This window comes from Drosophila grimshawi, unplaced genomic scaffold (assembly GCF_018153295.1).
Source record: "Drosophila grimshawi isolate 15287-2541.00 unplaced genomic scaffold, ASM1815329v1 contig_1377, whole genome shotgun sequence".
NCBI classification, from domain to species: Eukaryota; Metazoa; Arthropoda; class Insecta; order Diptera; family Drosophilidae; genus Drosophila; species Drosophila grimshawi.
The window spans coordinates 21,545,175-21,570,685 of NW_025062900.1; the positions used below are offsets into that span (position 1 = coordinate 21,545,175).

Sequence of the window (25,511 nt, forward strand, 5' to 3'; positions counted from 1 at the left end):
ATTTAAAGTTATTTATTAGTATAGAACTCTTTTATGCTTCTATCATGCATAAATCACTACTACAACTTTATACTTGTAATCACGTTTTTATTATGTCACTTTATTAGGCAATATACAAAAGCAAACGCATATTGTGAATTATGATCATTTGCCAAAAAAAAGTCTGGTAACGCTTTGTTTTATATATAATTAAATTTTGTATTCGTTAAATTCCCGTTTAAAGCGCATTTTAATTAAAAGCTAATATTCAAATATGAAATGCGGCTCACTTTAATTTAACAATTGAATGCTTAATGAATCAGTAAATTAACACTTCAAATCACAACTTTTATTTTTGTTGAAACTTTTGTGTTTAATTTGTTTTTGTATGCAAATTTATTGATGAAAATTGTCAAATGATTCATTTTGTCAACTAAATTCAAAAATTCTAAAAAATGTTAGACCAAAAGGAAACCACAACAAATATAAAACACAAAATAATTATGCGCTTTGATGATTTAACGTTCCCCAACTCGAATATCACAATAAAAGAAAAGCAACGATTAAAATAATTGAGTTCAGCTGCTGAAAAATGCTTGAAAAGCTTTTTGCAAAACGCTGCATAAAAAAAGAAGAAAATATAAAACAAATTTTTTGCCAAACGCAGCAGAAAAGCGAGCCATGGACAAATTGAGTTGCGACTATTTCGGTTTCTGTTTCTGTTTCTCTTTCCATGTTTATTGCGATTGCGTTTTGCTAACATTATTTTATATTATGAACTTAAGAAAAGGCATCGTTGGCGTCTCCACTTAGATGGGGGACTGCTTGAAGCCACGCGTGGCATAATCGGAGGGCGCGGTGCGATCGGAGACACGGGGATAACCCTCGTCACCGGGCACACAAGCCTTGCGCGAGGAAATCACACGCCAGCCACCCTTGCGAGTCCAATCCTAAAAGCAATACACAAATTATCATTAATTGTTGTGCTACAAATAAATAAATGTTGAATTATTTGCTCACATTCTGGTTGTATTTGAAGTAGTAGGCGCCCGCATAGATGCCCGTCAGCGCAATCAGCGCCTTTCCTGTCCAATAGCGCACGGTGTAGGCCCGTTGGAAGCCCTAAAAATCAGGATTCGTTGAGATTTACAAACATTTTATATGATTACATAATAATTGGGTTCTACCAGCGCCGGCGTCAGAATGTTGCAAATCTTGTCCAAGGGTGCGCGATAGAGGCGCTTAATGGGATTGTTCAGTTCCAGCTCCAAGGCGGGCACCTTGCGCGGTCCGTGATGCAGTTCCTGATCCTTGAGCCACTGTTTGCGCCAGGCGCGTTCGTCCGGCGACATGCCAATTAGACGCTCGCGTTCGCGCACCATGCGACCCGCTATGGCCATGGGCTTTACGCCACCCGTGTCTGTTGCGCCGCCAGCAACCATTTTTTTCTTTTTCTAATATTCTTTCCCGGAAAATGTGGCAAATTCTTTTGGAGGCAGGCAAAAGTGTTGTGAAAAATACGCACAGATGAAAAACAGCTGTTTGATTTGTCAGTCAGCGGGAGACGCGTGCATTGGAGATGTGCGTTGCGAAATTATCGATTACGCGGGTATTTTAACGTAGCTGGGCTCTCAAACTGTACTAAGCGAAATTGTTCCCACTATTTATTTGTGCGCGGCAAGATTTAGTATAAAAATGGAATATTGTGTGGAATATTTACCGACTTACAACGTGTGGAAATGTTGAGAGATATAAAACGTTAATGAAAAATTAGAAAAATACATCAATTTTGCAAATCTTAGAAAATCACTCTAAAACTCAGTTGCAGATTGTGAAATTAAAAAAAAGTAAAGAAAATGCATAAGGAAACATTATGATAATATTAAAATACACAAATACAAACATAATTTACAGATATCATGACATTTATTCAATTTCATATTTATCAATTGAAGCTTACTGTTATCGGAACGAGATGAACATTCACGAATCGATAAATGAGCCCGCTTTTGCACATCACTAAGTCACAAGCGTGGAGCGCCCGTCTCCCCCCACTCCACCCTCAGCCAACACCTGTGATTTGCGCACACATTTTGTGTTAGTTATTTAAAAAGCAATATTTACAACGCGATAAACTTGACAATCGACGACCAATGTGCAGGTAAAGGAATGTGGCCATCAATAGCAGCGCAAATAGCAAATATTGAGGCTGGTCGACAAGACAAAACAAGCTTTTGCTGTTTACACAAAAAGTGCCAACGAATTGATTTGTATTATTTTTGCAGTGGAATTTGCAGAACATGGAGTCCAAATATTTGATCAATAGCAATGGCTCCGCTGGCATCTCAAGTGCATTTGCCGTCAAGCGCAAACTGGAGCCGATGAAGGAGCAGAATGCCATAAAGAAACCGACCAACAACAATTTCAATCAGCAGCAAAAACCGAATCTTTACAAGAATGTTTTGGCTGCCAACAGCAACAAGAGGAGCAGCATTGATCAGGAGCGACGGTCGCTGCCCGTCTACAATTGCCGGCAGCGCATACTCAAGGAGCTGGAGGCGAACGACACCCTGCTAATCATGGGCGAAACGGGCAGTGGCAAAACGACCCAAATACCCCAATTTCTGTTGCAGGCCGGCTATGCGAACGGTGGCATCATTGGCATCACACAGCCACGTCGCGTGGCAGCCATCACCATAGCGAAGCGTGTCGCCCAGGAGCTGGCGACGGGCATTGGCGAGACGGTCGGCTACACGGTCCGCTTCGAGGATGCCACAACGGAACGGACACGCATCCGCTACATGACCGATGGCATCCTGTTGCGCGAAGCGATTGGGGATCGCCTGCTGCGCAAATACTCGGCGATAATGCTGGACGAGGCACACGAGCGGACGGTGAACGCGGATGTGCTGTTTGGCATTGTGAAGCAGGCGCAGCTGGAACGCGCCAAACAGCGACTGCCCAAGCTGAAGATCATCATCACCTCAGCGACGATGGACATTGATCATTTCGGGCAGTATTTTGGGGTGCGCGGCATGTACCTGGAGGGACGCACGCATCCGGTGCGTGTGCTGCACGCGAAGGACAGCCAGGAGGATTACATACACGCTGCACTCGTCACCCTCTTCGATATACATCGCCACGAGCCGATCAATCACGATGTGCTGATCTTTCTCACCGGCCAGGAGGAGATCGAGGCGCTGGCTCAGCAAATACGCCAGCTGGCGAGGATCAACAATACGGGTCCCTCGGATGTGCGCGTCTTCACCTTGTACGCCCAGCTGGCGCAGGGCAAGCAGCTCGAGTGCTTTCTGCCCGTTCCCGCGAATACACGCAAAATTGTGTTGGCCACGAATATAGCGGAGACATCGATTACGATACCGGGCATCCGGTGTGTCATCGATTGCGGCTATGTCAAGGAGAAGTCCTTCAATCCCGGCACCGGCTTGGAGTTGCTGAAAACGGTGCGCATCTCGCAGGCGCAGGCCTGGCAGCGTTGTGGTCGCGCCGGACGAGATGCGCCCGGGAAATGTTATCGCACCTATTCGAAGGCGAGCATGGAACAGTTTCGCAGCACCTCGCTGCCGGAAATCCTGCGCAGCAATTTGACCTCGACCGTGTTGCAGCTGCTCGCGTTGGGCATCGATTGCAGCAATTTTGATTTCATCGATGCGCCGCCGCCGGAGGGCATCAGCAGTGCCCACCGAGCGCTGGAGCAACTGGGCGCCATCAAGCCTGCGCCATTGGTCATCACAACAACGGGCCGTTGGATGGCCCAGTTTCCGCTTGATCCCCGCTATGCCAAGCTGCTGCTGTCGGCGCCCAGCTTTGGCTGCATGGAGGAGATGCTCAGCCTGGTGGCGGCGCTGTCCAGCGACAATGTCTTCATTGGGCACACGGACAAGAGCGAACTGGCCGCCTTGGCGCATGCCAAGTTTCAGTCCAAGCACGGCGATCATCTGACGCTGCTCAACGTTTTCAGCACCTTTCAGAAGACGGAGAAGCCGAAGATTTGGTGCCACGACAACTTCCTCAACATCAGGAATCTAACCTATGCCCGCAATGTGCGCAATCAGCTGGCCGAGATCAGTGGGCGACTCAATTTGGCCATCAATAGCTGCGGCGGCGACAATGTGGACGCGGTCAAGAAGTGCCTGCTGACGGGTCTCTTCGAGAACATCGCCCTGCTGCAGAAGGAGGGACACTATCTGACCGTCAGTGGCCGTGTCAAGGCCAAAATCCATCCATCCAGCGTGCTCCATGGCAAATACAAGCCGCAGTGCATCCTCTTCACGGAAATGGTCCAAACGGAGCACAATTTCCTCCGTCAGGTCACCGAAATCAGCAGCGAATGGGTCGAGGAGGTGCTGCCCGCCATGAAATCGTTTCCCAAATAAAGTCAAACATTTTCTATTTACTTTCTATCATTTGAAGAGCTTTTGGTTTTTCAACATTAATGCGGTGGATACACTCAAAAAAATATTGTACTGAATTTTAGCACAAGTTTTTCTTGTTTTTAAACAATTATTTCTAAAGGCAAGAAATATTTTCTATTATTAAGCAAGGCTCTTCTAAAAAGTAGAATTCTTTTTTAAATTCAGAAATAAGTAAATAAATTTACAGACTCGGATTTCATATTCGAATAAACCAATATCGTCTGTCGGAATCGCGTATTCGAATCGCTGTAAAATTGTACGTTTTTTTAAGTAATATTGTATAAAAACTATCGAAAATGTTTCTATATGTGATATCTTTAAAATACTAATAATAAACGAGTTTTTTGTGCACATATGAAAGATAAATCTTGGAAATTATATGTATTTTATGAAGACAAGAAAAGAACTGATTTTTAGAATTTCCCTTCTGAATGATAAGGTGAGTTATCCTTTGGCGCCAAAAGCATGCAGAAATTCAAAAAATCGAGGCGATTATTTTCAGAGCATGTTTCTTTAAAAAGGGACACAATTCAATGGGAATTGTTGAGTAATTAGAAACGTTTTTTTTTTGAGTGTATATATTTATACCCGAAGCAGAGCAGCTGTAGATATCCGGCATGAGGAAGCATCTTTGATCCCATAAGGAATATATATAATTGATGGGCATCAAAAAGAGTCAATTTCTTGCTTCTGATCTATAAGCGATTTTATCCAATTAGAAACCGATGGCATCAACTTTTTTTGGACTGATTTTAACACATTGCTCCATAAAGATATTTAAAATATTTGCTAATTTGGCAACGTTATTGATAGGGAAGTCATCCAAGCATGTTTACCAATGTTGAGGCTGCAATCTTGTACAAAAATCAACCATTTTGAAGTGAAACGCAGAGCCAAAAAGGCAATCAGTCTAATTAAACACAATTATAATTAAACAAACTTTGTGATATAGTATTTTACAATATTAAAATATGCAAATATTGTATTGTATGCATCGTATATATATATATATATTTAATTCTATTCCGATTGCACAGAGAATGATAACTAAAGATTAAACAAAATGTTCGCGACTAATCAAATATATATCAAAGAGTTGCGCTTAAGTACTGAGAAACTATGGAATTTTTCGATGAACCAAGTTTTGTATACAGAAACTAAACACATTCATCAGTCTATATGTACATTTATATATATATGTAAGTATGTGTGTGGTCTAGAGATGTCCCTGCATGGGATCGCAGAGATGAACGGGACTGGTGAACGATTTGCCACCAACGAGACGAGCGAGATTCTCTCCAGCATAGCTGACAAGCGGCGAAATCTCACAAATCTCACCGTGCACCATGCCACCAGCATCTTTGATATATTTGCGATGCAGGCGATGCAAGTCGGCGCGTGCTGTGCTGGGGCAATCCTTGCCAGCCGCATCGGCATTCTTCAGGGCGCTAAACTCCTCGTCCCGCGGCACTTCCATCACCACAAACTTCTCGGCAAACTCGAACACATCGAAGACGAACTTCTCGATCTTGATGCCATTCGGTTTGTCGGGCGTCAGCCGTTTGCCGGCATTGTCCACAAACGGTATCTTCTTTTTGGCCACGTGCAGCTTCAGTTGCCGCTCATAGGTGCGCCCGATCTTGTTGAGGAACGCGGCCGAAAAGAAATGATTGCATATGTTGCCAGCGCTAAACTTTAGCCGTCCCTTGGCGCTGCGCATCTCGGCCGTCGTGGCCGAGATTTCACTGTACTCCACCACCTGGTATTTGCCATCGACAATGGCAACGACGCCGACAGCCTCGTTGGGTGACGATTTCTCCACCACTTTGGCGGCACAATCGGCCTGCTCCTTCACACAGTAGCCAATGAAGATGGGATCGGCCACCTTAATCAATATGTTGTCGACGCTGTGCGCGTGCAGATAGAGTATGCCCCGCCGTTGTATATCGTCCAGAACACCCGACCGTTCCATGGCACGATAGATGCCACCATTGCCGTCGGGGGAGCGTGAGACGCGATGCTTCTCGTCGAGAATGACGCGTCCGTCGTAGTCAAAGCAGGGCAGCGAACCCTGCTCGAAGAGCACCACTTGATCCTCCCGTAGCCCAAAATAGTTGTTGGCCGCAAAGTAGTCGAGGGTCGGCTGCTTTGTGTGCTCCGATGTCATGATGTACCACACGATATGGCCCCGCTTGCCGACCACCTCCATGGCCAGCTGCTCCACCTTAAGTATGCGCTCCGCCTGTATGCGAAAGAGCGTCTTGTGCGACTGCAGACCCACATCGTACATCCCCTTGGGCTGGTCGAAGCCGAGTCGGGTGCCTGCAACAAGATTAATATTTATATTTAAATTAATTATTAATTTTTAAAATTTATTTAAATTAAAATTAATCAAAATATATACAACAAATAATTATAAGATGGGCTCAAATTTGTTGCATGGATTAAGGAAAGTCTAGAAAAAAACACAGTCCGACAAAAAAAAATAGTTTGTAGGAATATTTAAATAAAATGTTTGTGTACTACAAATTAATAACAATATATATAATAATAAATAATAAAAATAAGTCAAAGTAAAAAACTAAAATAAAGAAAGCTGGAAATTATTTTTCCTAAATTTTAGAAAATTGTACGCTGAAATTAAGTGAAGAAAAACACTGGTTTTAAGAAGTATACTTTCTGAGTAATAATAATTTATATTATTTTCTAAGCATGCACCAATATTACCAATTACCAATTTTTGAGTAATTAGGAATTAGTTTTATTTATTTATTTTTATTATTATTTTTATTTTTTTGAGTGTGAATTACTATTAATTTGAATTTGTAGCTTTTAATCTAATATTGAATATCTTAAACGGCTGCCGAAATCTCAGCTGTCAATTCAAATGATTAGTTTTTTTTATTGCAGTGCTATTAATCAGCAAACATAATTGAGCCAATCTGATATTGCCAAATTTATTGCACAATGCTGTTCATTTACTGATATTGGCCATATTTTGCTAAGGCCAATTTCCAAAGAACAACTTACCCTATATTTAAATTTCGACTTCCTCATTTCGTGCAGCTGATTTTATGTGTCAGAAATGCCAGTATTTCCATAACATAACAATCGAAAATTAAATATCTGTTTTAGCTGAAGTGACAAGTTCTGCCAACATTTCAAATATTTTGTATTGCTAGCGGCATTTATTGTGTTCCCACCAGCCGGTTGACCTTTAAAGCTTGTATTACTTATATACATTTCTTTCTTCTTCTTGTTGTTGCCACTCTTGTAGCTGTTTAACATACAAACCCGTCATAAGGTCACAAACTACATGCATACTACCGGTTTTAAAATAAAAATAATAACTTGTTCAAAGTGTTTTACGTCAGCAGCGCTAAAAGAACACTTAACATTGGGTTATCGATAACAGAAAGCCAAAAACTTTACAACAGCAGCAGCAGCAGCCGCTACCCACAACTTAAGCCAGTCTTCGTTTACGTTACGTGTGCGAAATACGTAATGAGTGTGTACGTTACGCACATACTTACATATGACAAACGTTTACTTTAGTATGTGCTGTGAGTAATGTTTGAAAAAGAAAGAAAAAAAAACACAAACAAACGGGAAATGTCAAATGCTGCGCGCAGCGATCAAAAAAATGAAAGGCGACAAAAAGAGACAGACAGACAGAGACGCAAAGAGTGCGACTGAAACCGAGTAGCGACAAGAATGGCTTAAATTGTTATTGCATGCCGTGTCTTGCGCCCTGAGTTACAAACAACAATGAGTGCGCAGCCTATGTGTGTGTGTGTGTGTGAGAGCTTTACATGTACTTCACTTGCATATGTGTGTGTGTGTGTGTCTGCGTTTGATGGAGCACTTTTATACCAAAGCTAATAAGCTCTTTAACCACACACAAACACACACACACAGATACAATTGCAAAGAGAGGGAGCGGTTTGGAGGGGGGTTAGGAGAGTTATTGCTAAAGTTGTTTTCTCTTTCCTTATTGCATCTCAAGGCAATTGCGAGTATAAATAATTAAAAATAACTCAAGCTCACATCATACACAGTCTGCCAGTGCAACGAGAAATAAATAAAGACTTTTTCGTGTGCCTGGAAGATATGTTTACTCAGTTTCTCTTATCTAAAAGATCATTATCAAGCAAGCGAAAAAAAAAAACAGAAAAAAATACACATTTCTATCTTGAATATTTGTTAATTGTGTCACGCAATTTGAAAATTGTGGAAATATAAGAAATAGAAACAAAGCTGTCTATATGAAAGCCAGAAAGACTCCAGTCTTGAAGGTTACAACAGACCAATACATCATTTATAATTTTGTCGCGAATTAGTCTATATAGTATAAAGTATACTATACTATATACTTCGATATATAGTTCTTCTGTTTCTCTGCGAACTTGTTCTTCAGTAATATTTACTATTTATCAGAATCACTATATAATATCACTATATTTGTAAGGCAGACAGGAACGATCGGTCATAAAATGAGTCGTTTTGTGATAAACCAAACCCACTAGTATTGAGTGTTTTTTATTATTATTCACTCTATGTTTATACTAAATTAAATCATACGAAAATTAAAATGGTTGAAGACCGTAACACAAATCCAATGCTAACATATAGAAATATTGTTGCTTAAAGATAGATTAACTATCGATTAGGCTCCACATTTATTACCAGTTCAGTCAGTTGTCACTGAGTCAGTTAGAAAACAATAGTAAACTTTATATTTAATTGATTTATGTGATAAGAGTCAGTTAGAAAACAATAGATGATAGATATGACTTTCCGAATGTAAATATTGGTTCTAGATAAAAGTGCTTGTAACGTTCTGAGTCAGTTTTCTCAAGCAGATTCCTATTGGCCAAAGCGAGCACAAGAATACATATATCGTTATAGATATATATATATATATATATATATAGAACTATTACAATAGTTTGTACATTTGCAGCAGAATTAATTACAGATAAGACAAAGAAATTGACGCTTGTTTTTTATATTTTTTTTCGATATTGAGTTCCCCAAAATGTGACAAATAACTTGGCTAAAGCGCAATTGGGCTCTAATCGTATATATAGATAATACTCTGATAAATATATACATATATATACATACTTTTATATTTATATATAAAACTCACCTTGACCGCCTGCCATGAGCAGCACAGCGACACGTCCGTTGCCAATCTGTTGGAGTCCCTCCTCCCGATACATGTTCAGTTTGTCCTCGGTGGTGCCAGCAATGGACAGAATTTTGCCATCGGGTATGGGCTGGAGGCGATCATCGAGCTTGACGCTGTTCTCGTTCATTGAAATTGTGGCACGATCGAAATATTGCTTGATTTCATCCAAATTGAGCACCGCGATGTCGCGCGCCAGACACGCACGCTGCTCCGTATTGAGCTCTGGCCAAAACTTTACCAAATGCTCCTGCTTCACCTGGGCGAGTCGCGCTCTTAGCTGATTTTCCATCGTTGGAGTCGGAATCGGAGTCGGAGTCAACCTGACAGCTGTTGCAACACAAACAGAGAGCAAATAGCAAATTGTGGCAATTAGCTGACAAATGTTCAAATTTGTTGTCGTTTCTTTTTTATTTTATTTTATTTTGTGTTTGTTTTGTGTTTTGCTGAGCGCTGAGCGATAAATACTAATTTGATAATGGCAAGAGCGGAAACTCAGCTGGCAGCGACACGAACCGTTATACGTGGTCACCAATGCGCAACTGAGCGCCAATCCAAAGCCCTCAACGGTTTTTCTTGCTCTCGAAAGTGGAGCTGACGTTGGCGTCGCCGTCGGCGTTGGCGTAACATTAACGCTGCCGCTTGAATGGCAGGAGCGCATGTGTGCAAGCGAGCAAGAGTATGCGACTGTGTGTGTGCGTGTCTGTGTGCTTGTGTGCGTGGTTTTATGACGAGATTTTGGACACATATTCTCTGTCTGAAGTGGCCTGATCGTATATATGTATGTGTGTACACACACACACATGCATGGTCTTCATAGAAATAGAAAGATGCATTTCAAACAGTTACAGCAAATATCTTATTAATTGCATCATATTATTTAATATAATATTTCTTTAATACAAGAAATATTTCTCTGAGATTTATATATAAGCTTTATATATATGTATGTATGCACAGTAAAATAGGTGTGAAGCCAAGTAACTTGTGAATTTGTTGAACATCATGTCAAAAATACAATATTTTAATTTATAACAATTAAATATAGCAAATTTGTTAAGTCTCTGGCTTGAAAAAGCATACAGTCAATTTTGTTGGCACATTTCTTTGTTTAAAGTCCATATTAAGCTGGACAGTGAAATAGATGCGAGTTGCATAAAATTAAGAAAACTTTACAATCTCTATTGGATTTTTCACAAAAGCCAAGATTTGCATATATTCATTATAATAAAGTCTTAACAGATCTATCAAATGACATTAAATGGGCCAAGATGCAGTGTAGGCTCTAAGATCAAATAAAATATTAACAAACGCACATCAATCGAAAGGTCTCAGAACCTCTTAACAAATAAATGGCGAGTAGAATTCAAGAAAAGTTTTTCAGCAACCGATGATCGTATAGAGTTATTGGCTAAACGTGATCATTTTGTGTCATCAAAAGCGAAATTTGTCACAAAAACCAAAGCCCCCAACGGTTTTTCTTGCTCTCGAATGTGGAGCTGACGTTGGCGTCGCCATTAACGCTTCCGCTTGAATGGCAGGAGCGCATGTGTGTAAGCGAGCTGTGTGTGTGTGTGTGTCTGTGTGTGTGTGTTTGTGTGTGCGTGGTTTTTTTACGTGCTTTTAGACACATATCTATGTCTGCAGTGGCCTGATCGTATATATGTATGTGTGTACACACACACACATGCATGGTCTTCATAGAAATAGAAAGATGCATATCGAACAGTTACAGCAAATATCCTATGAATTTCATCATATTAAATAATATAATATTTCTTTAATACAAGAAATACTTCTCTGAGATTTATATATATATATATATATATATATATATATATATATATATATAAGCTTAGAGGTTTGGGCTCAGAGGGTGCTAAAGAAATGACACAAAATGCTCTGGAGTGATGAGAAAGAAATATATTTATATATAGACTAATGCATTCCTCAGTAGATCAGCTGTTCAAATGCACTAGTTCAATTAATGATATCTTCTAATATTTTAGCCGAAACTTAATTTTGCCAGTGCTATGAAAACTAGTTGTAATATTTACATTGAATAATTATTAAAATAGTTTCGGGCTTAAATTGATTTACAATTCCGTAATATAATCATTATTTATTATTCCGCATTAATCACGCTATTTTCTTTCGGCGATCGCTTATGTAAAATTAAGATACAATGGGGAAAGAAAGAAGACACGAAATCATTTTGGATTTGCAAGTTTTTTGAGTTATTTTCGATTGCATAAAAATTTATTAATTATCACATGCTACATTTTTGGACATGGGTTAAATTGGCATAAGACAGAAATAAAAATATATAGCTTTTATGACAAAGCAGCGCTGAAAATGATTTTATTAATAATATATATAATACCGCAATTTGTGGCGTAAATTTTTAAGCTAGTTAAACAAATCATTTACATCGATTTGGGGGCTTGGTCAATGGGATTGGAGCATTGCAACTTTTCTGTAGTTGTGGCAATTGCGAGTTCAATCGACCATGAAGTACACTGACTGAAGCGAAAGCAAATACAATCGAATCATATTATTAATAATTAAGGGCGGACCAAGCTAGCCCAGTTTTCCCAGTTTAAGTTCCTGCTACGAAACAAGTTTCATTCAATGCGAACTAGTTTCTGTGCTATAAATAGGAGTGGAATATAATTCGAATTCACTCAAGAATTGTCAAAAGTTGAATTGTGGCCGGTTTGTTTGGTTTTTATGTGACTGTTGTTGCTGCGGCGAACAGTGTTGCCAACGACAGAAATCCGAGATGCTAATATACAAAATATCATTCATCAATTGCATATTTGCAGCAAACGATTCCAGTTATATTTCTGCTGCCAAACGTTCGTCTCAGTATTACTTATGACGTGGAAAATGTCAATCGGCAACACTGGTCGCCTGCCTTACGTTGGCAATAAGCTGCAAAATTCATAGACACACACCCACACACACACAAGATATACATACACACATAAACATGTTGACGTGCATGCGTGTGTGTGGCGATAAGTGGGATTTGTTTATGTATATGCCTTCTTTTTTTCTGGCTTATCGTTCGTCTTGATTTGTATTTTTTTAACTTTCCTGGCGTTATCAGAAAATTGTGAACTTACCATTTGGATGGAGGAGGCCATTTGTGTGCCTGCTTTTGTGTTGTTGCGCACTGCAATTGCCGTTGAGACCCATCGCTGCCAAAGAGCGCCCGTTATGCATCCGCAGCGAATAACCCGTATGTACACAGTGTGTTTCCCACTCGCTATCTGTCGGTATTTAAGGCAACATTTTATTGTGACTTGTGTTGGTTGTTGTTGATTTTGCGCGACATATGTTTGTGTCGACAAACATTCAGTACAAACAAAAAAAGACCTTAGCAAATACAAAGCGCACACGACGGTCAATATCCCCAATGCGAATCCAATTGGTGAATCGATATTAGTGATGTGCGATAACTATCGCATGCACTTGTCGCAGGTATTTTAAAGTAGCGGATCAACTTTTGATGTTTATGCGATTAAGTTTTGCGATATTCCTCAATATTGCAAATGTTGAAATGTAAATCATTCAAATTATTGATGTATGCGTAAATCGGCAACTGTGTTTCTAGCAGATAATTTGAAATTGTATGAGCAGCATAGGAGTCAAATACCTTTTTTCGGGCTTTTAAATATATTTACAGTAATTTTATAAACTAAATAAAGCAATTGTTTGTTTGTTTTTTGTTTTTTTCTCTCTCTCAATACAGGTAAACACTACAACAGAAATTATGCGTGTATATATATATATATATATATATGTGTGTATATATATGTATGTATGTATGTAGGTACTACAAGAGGCGCCTATATTGATGGAAGGTTTCGTGTTTGGTGCTTTTCTGGTGGCATAGCTTGGAGAGCAAGCAATTATTTAAGCGAATAGTAAGTAGTAAATACAGTTAATTAGCGCACGCACTTGTTGCAGTTATACACATAATAATAATAATAATAATAATATTAATCATCGTAATCATCATTAGCAGATCATTGCAAATATCCAAACAAATTCATTTATGTTAAAGTAATAAACTGTCTAGGCTGACTCTCCCCCATCCAGATCGATGAGCGTGTTCCGCGGACTTATCGCAGCTGGCGGCGGCAACAGCAGCAGCTTCTCCTCCTCCTCTTCCTCCTTTGGATCCGCCACCTCCTGCTTGGGCGGCGGCGCCGGCATTGGTATTGCAATGGTGCTCATCGTGCTTATCATGCGCGGTTCCGACCGCGCCGTCGTTATCGGCACCTGCTGCTGCTGCTGCAGTGCGTCTGGTTTGACGAAATCTGGTTGCGCTGCCTGCGCTGCCTGCGCCGCATGACTGCCATGACTGTGTCCATGTCCATGTGCCTGCCCATGGCTATGACTATGTCCATGCCCAGCACCATGGCTGTGACTGTGATGCTTGTGCTGCGACTGCTGATGCTGCTGCTGTTGCTGATGCGGCTGCTGTGGAAACGATTTCGGCAGCGGAGCATGTCGCGTGGAGTCCGTGGCCTTAAGTCGCTCGCTGAGAGCTTTGAGCGCGATTTGTCTAAAAAATAATACAATTTAAATTAGTAAAATATGCAGTACTAAAAGGTAACGAGTACTTATAGGAAAATATAGATAAATATTATTTAAATGATATATAAAACTTATCTATAGATGAGCAGACAATAATTATTTTCTATTTACATAAATCTTACTTCATTCATTCATTCATTAATTCACAAAAGTTTCAAATTAATTGTATTAAAGTTCACTCTAGGCAAGTTAGACTGTAATATGCTAAAAATCTAGTAAAATTCTCTTATTACTTTAATTTATATTTATTTTTAAGTTTTATTTTAAATTGAATTTTAACCATTTTTTAATTTTTGTAATTTTTTGTGTCGATTAATTTTTATCGAGATTAATTAAACAAATGTTCATCAAAGGATATTTCAAAACATTTATATACATTACTCACCGCCTGCGCTCAATATCATGTGGATCCACTCCGGGCATCTGCACGGAGACCGACGTCAAGCTGGCCGTCGAAATGGAACGCAGCGGCGTGGGCGTTTTGACCACGCCCACACGCAGACAACAATTGTAAATGGGATTGACGAGAATGCTGATAAACGGCTGCGACACATTTGGAAAGAAGCTGACGAAGGTGAAACTCTCGGAGCTGTCGCCACGCCCGTTCGGATGGTGCTGATAGAAGCGCAAATAGATCCAGGAGACAATGGCCCCCGATGCGAACATAGCCGGATATGTGCCATCCAGCATGCCAATGGCCCAGCCAATGATGGCCAGGATGAGCACCGTCAGTGGCACATTGCTGAAATGAATCCGAGCAAGAAATTAAAAATGTGTGCGTGGCAATATTCAAATGTGATTAGGATCAACACTAGTCGCATCATTTACTCAATTGGATATTTCCCTAGGAAATCTAGAGGAATAAATATAGATAGACCTACGCACCGATTGGTCAGGCGTCCGTAGCGTGTCTTGAAGATTAGATGATCGGGCATTATTTGCCGCACTGCTACACAGATGCCAGCCACGTAGCCGGCCAAGCCATGGATATGCACATCAAATAGTATTGTTGGATTCCTCGTGACTATATAGTAGAACAGATAGTAAAGGGTCGTCAGCAGCGAGACGCCAAAGTTGCTTAGCGCAAAGAACTTGAACATTTCGAATTGACCCCAGAGGGGCTCCAGCATTTTGCCACACAGCCCAACGGTGACCACATCGACAATAACTTCCCACCAGTGCAGCTCGATGAAGCAGAACGTGAACGCTGTCCATATCCAAAATTTGCCATTGGGCAGAAAGGAGCCGGGCGTAACGCTGAGCAGAAGGACGGCCTTCTCGGAGAAGGAGAGCAGATAGCCAAAGGTGGTCACCAGACAGATGAGCGTTATCACCGGCGATGTGTTGTGCAGCAGGGCCGTTAGCTGCTGCTTCAAATACGGCACATTTCGTATGAGTGGAGCTGACATGGCAACGCAACTCGGGCTCAACTCGTGCTCAACTCGGACTCAACTCAACTCCAGATTTCGATTGGCTGCCGATGATGATGAATTTAGTTTTGTTGTTGTGTTTGTTGTTTGTTGCTGGGCTTGTTTCGCACTGGTCGCTGCAGCGCTACTAAACGTAAGCGTAAACGTTGCTTGGCTCTGTTCGTAAATGCACATTAGTGGGTGTGCGTGCGTTGCGTTTAAACTGTTTTAAACTGCCGTCTCAAATTGCCTATTTTTATTTATGATTACTTTTCCATTTTGTGGCTATGCGCAGTGTGACCAGACTGTGCACAATTACAAATACTGCGCTTTGCTAGAGACGAGAGGCGATTGCTCAATTATCGCATTGCGATTGTTGACAATCGAAATTATCGCAATGCTTAAAGAAAATTTAAATTAAACATCACTTTTCTTCCTCTTTGTTTAAAATTAACTAAAAATATAGAGAACAAAAAATCGATTTTGGAAGAAAATCATATCAATTACATCGATAGTTTCCAGATTTGCTTCAGTGGCAGCATCCAACGTTTTATATATATATTTCTATCGTAAGGATCTTTATCTTGACTCAGCAAAGTTGAAAAATCTCTGGCAATAAAGAAAATGCGCTTGTTGAATTAAAAAAATCTAATTTACGTTTTATTATGATGACAATTTGTATGCATGGTTAATGTTCGTTTTTCATGTAATCATATATTATTCATCGTGTTTAATAGTTTCACGTGTAATCATTCGTGTTCTATTATTTTATATTACACACTCGGCTAAAACAATAATTAATTGCGTTGAAATTCAATCAATTCGGTGAAATATTGAACTTAAGCAATAAAGTCTCACATTTTGAATACAAACTAATAAAACTATTCAAACTAATGTTCTTTTTCGCATTAAACACAAATCAATAATTGTAAGCCCCTTAAAAAAAATGCCTTCAAATTAGGCGATATCGTTTGGAAGTAGTTTTTTCTTCTCTTGGTAAACCATGGGCGGGAGCGGGGAGGCGTGGCGAGCTGACATGTGAGAAAGGTATGATGAAGGATTTTCTTTACTGCTGTTATTGTGATTGTGTTGATTTTGGTGTTTTTGGCTGCTTAGAACAGCAGCGTGCCCATGCCACCCATTTCGGACTGTTCCTTAACGAAAATCTCAAAGTATTGATAGATGATCGTGACGGCGAGCAGGATACCCGTGCCGGAGCCGATGGCACCCAGGAAATCGGCCATAACGGACAATGCGCCAATGCACAGGCCACCAAATGCCGCGGCCGTTGGAATATAACGATTCAGCTCATGAATCATCGAGTTCTCGCGATGACCGCGCATCACCATGTGCTGTTCCTTCAGCTGCTTGGCAACCTGTCAAATTATTGATATACAAAAGATCAGTTGAAGCGTAGCTAGGCAAATTATAATGATCCACTTACATCCTTGGCTGAGCTGCCCGAGACATCGATCCATGTCTTGGAGAAGAACGCACAGGAGCCGAGCATGAAGACGATGTAAAGCAGCGCATGAATAGGATCGGTGAGAATGTGGCCAACGCTCTCCGGCGGCGACAGATAATAGCACAGCCCGCCAATGGGATAGGAGCGGGCGGGACCACCGCCACCAACATCGGCCCAAACACCCAGCAAATTGATGAGGAAATTGCCTTGGAATTTAACGGCCAACATCTGGGAGATGACATACAAATTGGAGACCAGAGCCGATTGCAGAATGATGGGAATGTTGGAGGTGTAGAACAGCTTGATTGGATAGCTGCTGTACTGGCCACGATAACGGGCGCTCTTGATGGGCAAATCGACGCGGAAGCCTTGGAAATAGATGACGACAGCAAAGACGAGAATGGTCGCCAACAGATTCATCAGATTGGGCAGATTCTGGCGATAGAACGCCTCGCGCAGAGCACGCACCTTATCGTTGCGTGTGGCCATCAAATGGAACAGTGCAATGACGGCGCCCTCGAACTCTGTGCCGCGTCCCGTTGTCACCGTCGTCGGTGAGAAGGCCTTCCACACGATCGTCTCGCAGATGTTGGTCGCAATGAACAGCGAGATGCCCGAGCCGAGGCCATAGCCCTTCTGGAGCAGTTCGTCGAGCAGCAGGACAATGAGACCGGCGGCAAACAGCTGAATGATGATCAACAGACAGACGCCGGCGCCAATCTCTGAGGGATCACCGTACATGCCGGTCATCACATAGACGATCGCCTGGCCAATTGTGATGACCATGCCGAACAGTTTCTGAGCGCCATTGAACAGGGCACGATCCTTGGGCGTATCACCGACCTCAATGATCTTGGCGCCAGCCAACAGCTGCATAATCAGACCGGATGTGACAATGGGCGAGATGCCCAACTCCATGAGTGTGCCACGATTCGAGGCGAGGATCACACGTATCCAGTAGAAGGGATCCGCCGAATCGGAGCTCATGATGCCGAACAATGGAATCTGACAGCAGACCAGGAAAATGAACAACGTGATGGCGGTCCATAGTACTTTTTCTCTGAATTGAATCTGCAACAGCACAAAAAATAAAACGCATTTAGAATTTACAAAATACATAAACAATAATATTTATAGTAGAAATATTTATTTAAGTCCAACTGAATGAAAATATTGAAACGTATAGGCGAAGTAAAAAAATAATTATTGTTTCCTTTTAAGATTTAATATAATTATAAATTTATTAAATTCCTTTTTAAGTTAAATAAAAATAAGGATGGAATTTTATAATAACATAATTATTTGTTGCAAGTCTAACTGAATTAACATAAGTAAACAGACAGCTTAAAATTTAATCAAATAATTGTTTTGTTTTTAAACTTCTCAAACGTATAGCAGCCAGAAATGATTATAATAATAGAATAATCTTTTATATGGGCAAAGTAAACACACAGTTTGCCAAACAGTTGTTTATTTTCAAATTTAAAAATAAACATTCAGCTAATGCCAAGCACAATTGTTGTTTATTTGTGTAAAATCACTTGCTGATTCTTTTAAATAAAATTGAAAAATAATAATAATTGAATTTATTAGTGAAGACGAAGACGAAGACAGGTAAGTAAAGCAATTCTCTGACCTAAATCCGAGTGCGTATAAATACGTGTAAATGTTTTAAATCAAGTTTTGCCTATCGTTGTGCTCATCATATGGTTGTCGTCGTCGTTGCGTCGTCAACACAATAACCCGAAGCTGACGTCGCATAGCGGCGAGCTGCTGCTTCGTGCGACCCGAAGTTTGACGTTTCCACGTCGCATACGGTTTCTTCGCATTGTTTGTGTCAAATATCGTGTCAAATAGTAGTATGGCAACAAGTAGCTTGCAAAAAGTACTTGGGCTTTTGATAAGAAAGGTAGTAGCTGATTCTAACTATTCGTTTTATGAATGAAAACTTGTCTAAAAACCAAAATACGAATTGGACACATTAACTTGAGACACAATTGAATAAATATCACAGATCAAACTGATAATATAAACGAACATTTTTCACTCAAGAGATATACAATAATGTTCATTTAAAACACAATTTTCTCCTTTCGGGTAATGAAATATTTCATTTTTTGTTTTCTTTTCGTTTGTTGTGTTCAACTTGCTGGTTCTGTGCCATCTACTACGAAAGCACAAAGTGTTTGCGTGGCGCATTCGGCTGGCAAGTGAAAGCAAAAACGTGCGCGCTGGCAACACTGGCGCCCAGCGTACCAAAAACGACATTGAAATGCACACATTAAACTCAAATTTCACAAGCACAGCATAAATCTTAGGTTTTAGCAACTTTTCATATAAATATTTAACAATATATATATCTGGGTTTACTCACCTTGCGCTCGGGCTTTGCAATTTCCGGCAGTATACTGCAAAAGGGCTTGATGACTTCCAGGAATTTGACTGCAAATTAATGAATGACAAGTAAATAAAATATTAGTCATGTTTGTTGCAATAACTTAGTACTTTTTTATTTGGTACTGCACTTAATATAATTAGTAACGGTTAATCTGATTTTTTTTGTATACGTAAGCAAGTAGTAGGGGGGTGTTGCCGAGGCGGCCGCTGATTTTTAGTATGCGGTTTTCCGGCACGTTCACACACAAATCGTATTTGACGTTTTTGATTTTATACTTACTTCCCATTGTGTTTGACTTAATGTAACGTACGGCAGGGAACTAAACTTCTGTTTTGTATTGCTTCACTTTCTTCCCGAAATTTAGAAAGTTGTACTACTCTTTTAGGAACACTCCAGCGGACAAAGCGACCGCTCCAAATGATGAAAACCGAATGAACGATGCCGAGCAAACGACAATATACGAAGCAGACACGACGTGTCATTTGCACATTTATTTGACGCTGCTTAGCACTGTTTTAGAGAGGGTACGGTATCGATATTGAAATCGATATGATGAATATATTTGACTTATTCGATTTCTATGCTTTTATTAATCACAATATCACTGATATTAAAATTAAGCGAAAACTTTTCAAATACTATATAAAAGTCATATGTAGTCGATAGCTATCGCAATATTCGATTAAAGCATTAAATTCAAAAACAAAACTGTATGGTGCTGCCATTGTTTTGAAACATATATGGCAACACTGTACGCAAAAGAACTCTACAAAACGCAGAGCAACTCAGCCTGCGAAAACAAACGGAAGGCAACAATACAAACACAGTCGAAACAAATTATTAGACACAGACGTAATATATATGCGTAAAAAAAAAACTAACTGGCAACATTAATAGTTGCGTGCGCTAAGGCCAAATGTCAAGAAAAAAAACAACCAAAAAGAGTCGCATCAAATAAAAATTGAGTGTAAAGTGATTTTCGACAATGACATCGGTTATATATGTGGATTTGAGCTCGGATTCGGAGGAAGAGGTAAAAGCGGCAGTAGCCACTAGCAGCGCCAACTATGTTCAGCTGGTGTAGAAAAGTACAGTTGTATTTTTAATAGGTTTTGTGCATTGGTGTGCGCGTATTAGTGTTGGCGTGCGTTTGCTGTGTGTGCGCGTGTGTGTGTGAATTTCTAACTGTGTCTGCGTGTGATGTGTGTGTATATTACAAATTCGTACTACGAATGTCTTTCGCGCTGCTTTTATTGTCGCTCACACATACAGACACACACACAGCGCTCACAACAACTCAACACGCACGCACACTTGCATATTCAATCCGGCCAGTGTTGCCACAGTGCGCGTAGAAATTGCTGCACTTGAGCGAGTAATTGGAAATGTTAAATATTCTAACTGAAATTAGTGGATATGTGTGTGTTGGTGTACTCATGTTCCACTGGTGTACAATTTGCGACGCAATTAATAACTGTTACTCATCAATAATTTGTTGTTTACATGGCTCGTCTGCATATTGTTTGCAACTCTACACTGCATTTAGCGGCGCGCCTTAAAACTCTACACACAGTTTCCACTCACACAGCTGCAGCAGTTTTTGTTTGTTTTCGTTTTTCTGTTTTTTTTCTCTTGTTTTTATTTTCTTTTTCTTGTTTAAATGCAGTTTCAAATAACCAAAGCCAACAGGTCGTTTTTTAATTGAAATTCTTTTAAATTTAAAGGGGCCACCCAATGCGAAGCGGGCGCGAGTGGAACAGACCAAAATGGCCACATCAAAAGTGATTCCAACCAAACTGTTGCACGCCCCAAAAACATTGTCCGCCGTTGGGATCAAATCCACTCCAATTGCAACAACAACAATAACAACAGGAACCACTGTTACTGGGACAGTAGTGGGAACTTACAGGTAACCCAGTGATTCCAATATAACGGCAGTTATTATTCAAACTAGTTCAATAAACTTTTCTAGTTTCCGTTTCCCAAAACTGAATTTGAGTATTTTGTGAGCATAAAATGCAATTCTCGATAAGCTTAAACTAATTCCCTGCATATCGTTTGAGTACGTATTTATAACAAATTTATTTTACAGACCGATGCACATTCCCAGCGGTATAACGGTCACAAAGCACAACAACAGCAACGGCAACTTGAACAACAACAATGACAATAACAACAATAATAATAACAACAACAATATCTTAAAATCAAAACCAATTAAAGTGGCAAGTGTTGGGCAAAATGTGACAATGTGGCCGAAAGCAACGACGACCACACTGGCGACCATAACCAGTGTGCCCAGTCCACAGATGCTTACGTCCAAAGTGGGAAACCAGAAGCCAACTGCCAACCAACATCAACAACAACAAAAATTGCCTGCAAAGCAGAAGCAAACTCAACAGAAAGTTGCAATTTTGCAGCAGCAAAAGCCGGCAATGCTGCAAGAGCAGCAGAAGACGACAGCAATGCTCCAGTTGCAACAACTCGAACAGAAGGCAATAAATTCAGTTTCAACGGTGCACAAGACGACGGCAATGTTGCAGCTGCAACAACTCGAGCAGAAGGCAATAACTTCAATTTCGACGGTGCAGAAGACGACGGCAATGTTGCAGCTGCATGAACTGCAACAGGCCAAGCAGAAGACAACAACGGCCACGTTGCAACAGCAGCAACACAAGACGCAACCACTGCAAAAGCAACTGCAACAGCAGCAGCAAAAGCCGCCAACGTCGACCCTAGTAAATGCCAAGCCCATGTTGATGCAACAACAGATGCAACAGCAAAAGACACAAACCATAATACAAAAATTACCAGTTAAACAGAAGACGCCGCAGATGCCACAGCGTTTGCTGCCCACGCTGCAGAAAATGACAACGTTGCAACCAAAGTCGTCGGTCACTGGTGGCCAGAAGTTTCCGCCACCGGCGCACAGTGCACCCAACACGCACACGTTGCATAAACAGAAGCAGCAGCAGTTGCCGCCGCCGCCAGCGCATCATTCAATGAGCAGTGGAGCAGGCCAGCAGCCACCGTTGCTGGCCAAGCTGACTCCAATGCCAATGCTGAGCAAACAGCAGCAGCCGGCGCAGCCTGCGGTTTTGGTCAGCGCGGCGCGACATTTGCCCTACGAGATGAAGGCCGCAACAAATACAGCAGCAACAACAGCAACAGCAATAGCTAAAAGAAGTGTGCAACATTCATCGACAGCTGCCATTACAACGCCCCTGCAGTCCATAACAGCGGGCGCCACGCCCCCTTTGCGTTTGTTGGCGACGCCGCCGCATTGCGCTGCAGCATTAAATGAGCCTCTGCTGCTCAATTTGCCGCCGACGACGAGCATCACGCCACAGTTGACGCCAACAACAACGCCGCCACCAGCAGCAGCAGCAGCAACGCCCTCCGTGGCAGCTGTTAAAATGTCGTTTCCCGGCGCCAGCATATCGCCAGTGAATAAGCCGCTGGCTAAGCGTGTGCAGCCCATAACGGTGCTGAAGAAATCCGACGAGGAGTGGCGCAGACATCTCGCCCAACAACAGCAGCAGCAACAACAACAGAAGCAGCAACAGCAGCAGCTGCAGCAACAGAAGCCAAAGGAGCAGCCCACAATTGTCCTAGTCGAATCGCCGCCCACAACGCCGCCCACCGAAAAACTGGAATCGGAGCAGGCCAAGAAAAAGGTGGCAAGCGAAACGATTGCAGCAACAGCAGAAGCAGCAACAACAACAACAACAGTAGCTCCCCTCGTCACGGAATATGCGGCACTGTTGCAACTATGCCGTGAGCTGGACAAATCGAAGGATATGGAACGCTTGATTGAGATTAAATTGATGAAATATTATTATAGTGTGCACGAGAGTTTTGTGCGTTCGCGCGGCTTTCGCAAGCAACTGGAGCAGACGATGGTGCGCATGCGCAACGAGCCGGACATGATCTATGTGCATCTCAAGGGTGTCGTCGAGGAGCTCAAAGTGCGACGCAAAGCCAAAGCAGTGCAACTGCCCGACGCAGAGCAGCAGCCGCAGCAGGAGCCACCTGCAGTAACAGTAAAGCAGGATCAGGAGCAGGAGCAAAAACCGAATCTGAAGCAGGAGAAAGATCATAACGAAACAGTTGAGATTGCTGCTGCTGCTGCCCCGGCAGTTACAGCATCCAGCCAACCCACAACAACGGGCAATAAGCGTACGGACGAGCGTATACGGAAACTGAATCGCACATTGTACACGATAACGAAACGTATTGCTGTGCTGGAGGAGGCGGCTGTCGATTGGAATGACGATGATGACTCCAGTTATCTGCAGGTGGAGCGCTACAAGAAGCGCGCCTGTCAAATCTACGAGAAAATCTGTGATCTAACCGGTGAGAGTAAGAGCGCCCATCGCCAGATGAAGCAACCGATTCTGTTTAAGGACACGGCATATCCGCAATTCAATCGCACGCTATCCGCTTTTGTCAATCGAATGCACGAATTTCCCGATTACCACGATGTGCTGCAGCTGCTCGAGCATTGCAACAAGGACAAGAATCTGGGACTGGCCACATTCGAAATGAAGCGCATAGGTAGGAAGAGATTTTAAAATGCTTTTATTTATTATATTATTATAAATTGATTAATTTGAATTTGAATTTGAATTCGTTGCGCAGCTCATGATGCCTTTGTCAAGGTGGGTCGCCTGCTGCAGGCACGGCGCAGGACTGATCTCTATGAGACCGTTACACATTTTACGGCCAATTCAAAGGATCCGGCGGCATCGGATTCCTCACTGCTGGCCAAGCTGAATGACAACAACAAGAAGCAGACCAAGATTAGTGATATCCTGGAAAAGCAAGTCAACCTATTGAAATCGAAAGTTAATCCTAGCTAAACCTTAAACTTCTCACACAGATTTGCGCGCGAACAGGATCTCACGACAGAGGAGCAGCGCGAAGCGCGCTTAAAGGAAAAACTACAACAACAGCAGCAGCAGCAGGTGGCAGCTGCGGAATCGTCAGCGGAAACAGCAGCAGCAGCAACTGATGAAACCACTGATGCCTTCGATGATGATAAGCCCTGCACCAGTGCACAAGCGGCACAAGCAGTAGCCCAAGAGCAGGCACAAACTGCCGTCGATACGGTGATGACCAATGGTCTGAAAATCGAGATCGAGAAACGAGATCTGGACAGCGAAATGGAAGGCGACAGCGATGACGATGAGGATGAGGATGACGACGACGATGATGAAGAATCGGATGAGGATGTCGATGCCTTTGTGGACAGTTTCAAGGCCAATGGCGATTTGAGCGATGCGGAATCGGAAACGGAAGCGAATGCAGCAGCACCAAAGACACCTGCCACTGACGCAGCTGCTCCTGTGATAGTTAATAATGTAACGAGAGTCAAGACTGCTGCTGCGGCGCCCAAATCTAACAAAGATGATGTTCATCTGGAGAATGCAACGGTTGCTGGCAAGGTGCTGTTCAATGGCAGCCTAAAGGATGCACCTGCCGCCCATATACTAAAGGTCATGTCCGTTTCTAGTCTAAATGCCACCATAAACCATCCCAGCAACAGCAATGGAAAGCAAAGTAGTCCAGCGGAGCAGCAGCAGCAACAGCAGCAAAAGAAGCAACAACGACAACAAATTTTAATTGACACGGAAATTGTCATTTCGGATGAGGAGTCATAATTGATGTTTATTCTTTACTCAACAATCAATTGGAGAGAATGTTAGCTTATTCATTCATTCATTATTAGTTAGAACATATTTATTTATCTCATCTATGCGCACACTTTGTTAATTCTTTCATTTACTACACACACACACACTCCATTGACCGATTTGTATGTATTAACTTTCAATTTAATATGTTTTACGCGGCACGTTTTTGGATGCTGTGTTCAATGTATTCTTCTTCTTCATCTTTAATTTTGTGCGCAAAAACTCTTAGATAGTGTACATATGGAATACAAATACTACTACGCTTAAGTGTATGTTTTCAAAAAACACGAACATAACATAAGAAATAAATGGAAAATTGAAAATAAACC

At 41.6% G+C, this 25,511-nt stretch overlaps 6 protein-coding genes across 6 annotated transcripts; 2 read left to right on the plus strand and 4 right to left on the minus strand.

The window, feature by feature from the left end:
* Positions 1-689: 689 nt before the first annotated feature.
* On the minus strand, positions 690-1,544 carry LOC6566534. Its single transcript, XM_001993090.2, has 3 exons — positions 1,167-1,544; positions 1,000-1,101; positions 690-929 (listed from the first exon to the last, which is right to left on the minus strand). Exons 1-3 carry the CDS (start codon positions 1,419-1,421, stop codon positions 789-791), a joined length of 498 nt encoding a protein of 165 aa, XP_001993126.1. The 5' UTR covers positions 1,422-1,544; the 3' UTR covers positions 690-788.
* A 428-nt stretch (positions 1,545-1,972) lies between these two features.
* Positions 1,973-4,412, plus strand: LOC6566535 (ATP-dependent RNA helicase DHX33). The gene is made up of 2 exons (XM_001993091.2): positions 1,973-2,140; positions 2,265-4,412. Exon 2 carries the CDS (start codon positions 2,280-2,282, stop codon positions 4,374-4,376), a length of 2,097 nt encoding a protein of 698 aa, XP_001993127.1. The 5' UTR covers positions 1,973-2,140; positions 2,265-2,279; the 3' UTR covers positions 4,377-4,412.
* Positions 4,413-5,323: 911 nt separating this feature from the next.
* On the minus strand, positions 5,324-13,027 carry LOC6566536 (UDP-N-acetylhexosamine pyrophosphorylase). Its single transcript, XM_001993092.2, has 3 exons — positions 12,735-13,027; positions 9,568-9,936; positions 5,324-6,737 (listed from the first exon to the last, which is right to left on the minus strand). Exons 1-3 carry the CDS (start codon positions 12,832-12,834, stop codon positions 5,632-5,634), a joined length of 1,575 nt encoding a protein of 524 aa, XP_001993128.2. The 5' UTR covers positions 12,835-13,027; the 3' UTR covers positions 5,324-5,631.
* A 569-nt stretch (positions 13,028-13,596) lies between these two features.
* LOC6566537 (transmembrane protein 115) lies at positions 13,597-15,928 on the minus strand. The gene is made up of 3 exons (XM_001993093.2): positions 15,100-15,928; positions 14,600-14,956; positions 13,597-14,182 (listed from the first exon to the last, which is right to left on the minus strand). The coding sequence occupies exons 1-3, from the start codon at positions 15,621-15,623 to the stop codon at positions 13,690-13,692; spliced, it is 1,374 nt and encodes a 457-aa protein (XP_001993129.1). The 5' UTR covers positions 15,624-15,928; the 3' UTR covers positions 13,597-13,689.
* A 333-nt stretch (positions 15,929-16,261) lies between these two features.
* LOC6566538 (protein transport protein Sec61 subunit alpha) lies at positions 16,262-19,958 on the minus strand. The gene is made up of 4 exons (XM_001993094.2): positions 19,766-19,958; positions 19,463-19,530; positions 17,068-18,159; positions 16,262-16,999 (listed from the first exon to the last, which is right to left on the minus strand). The coding sequence occupies exons 1-4, from the start codon at positions 19,770-19,772 to the stop codon at positions 16,736-16,738; spliced, it is 1,431 nt and encodes a 476-aa protein (XP_001993130.1). The 5' UTR covers positions 19,773-19,958; the 3' UTR covers positions 16,262-16,735.
* Positions 19,959-20,246: 288 nt separating this feature from the next.
* LOC6566539 (daxx-like protein) lies at positions 20,247-25,509 on the plus strand. The gene is made up of 5 exons (XM_001993095.2): positions 20,247-20,519; positions 21,211-21,395; positions 21,579-24,043; positions 24,128-24,308; positions 24,369-25,509. The coding sequence occupies exons 1-5, from the start codon at positions 20,472-20,474 to the stop codon at positions 25,147-25,149; spliced, it is 3,660 nt and encodes a 1,219-aa protein (XP_001993131.2). The 5' UTR covers positions 20,247-20,471; the 3' UTR covers positions 25,150-25,509.
* Positions 25,510-25,511: the final 2 nt, after the last annotated feature.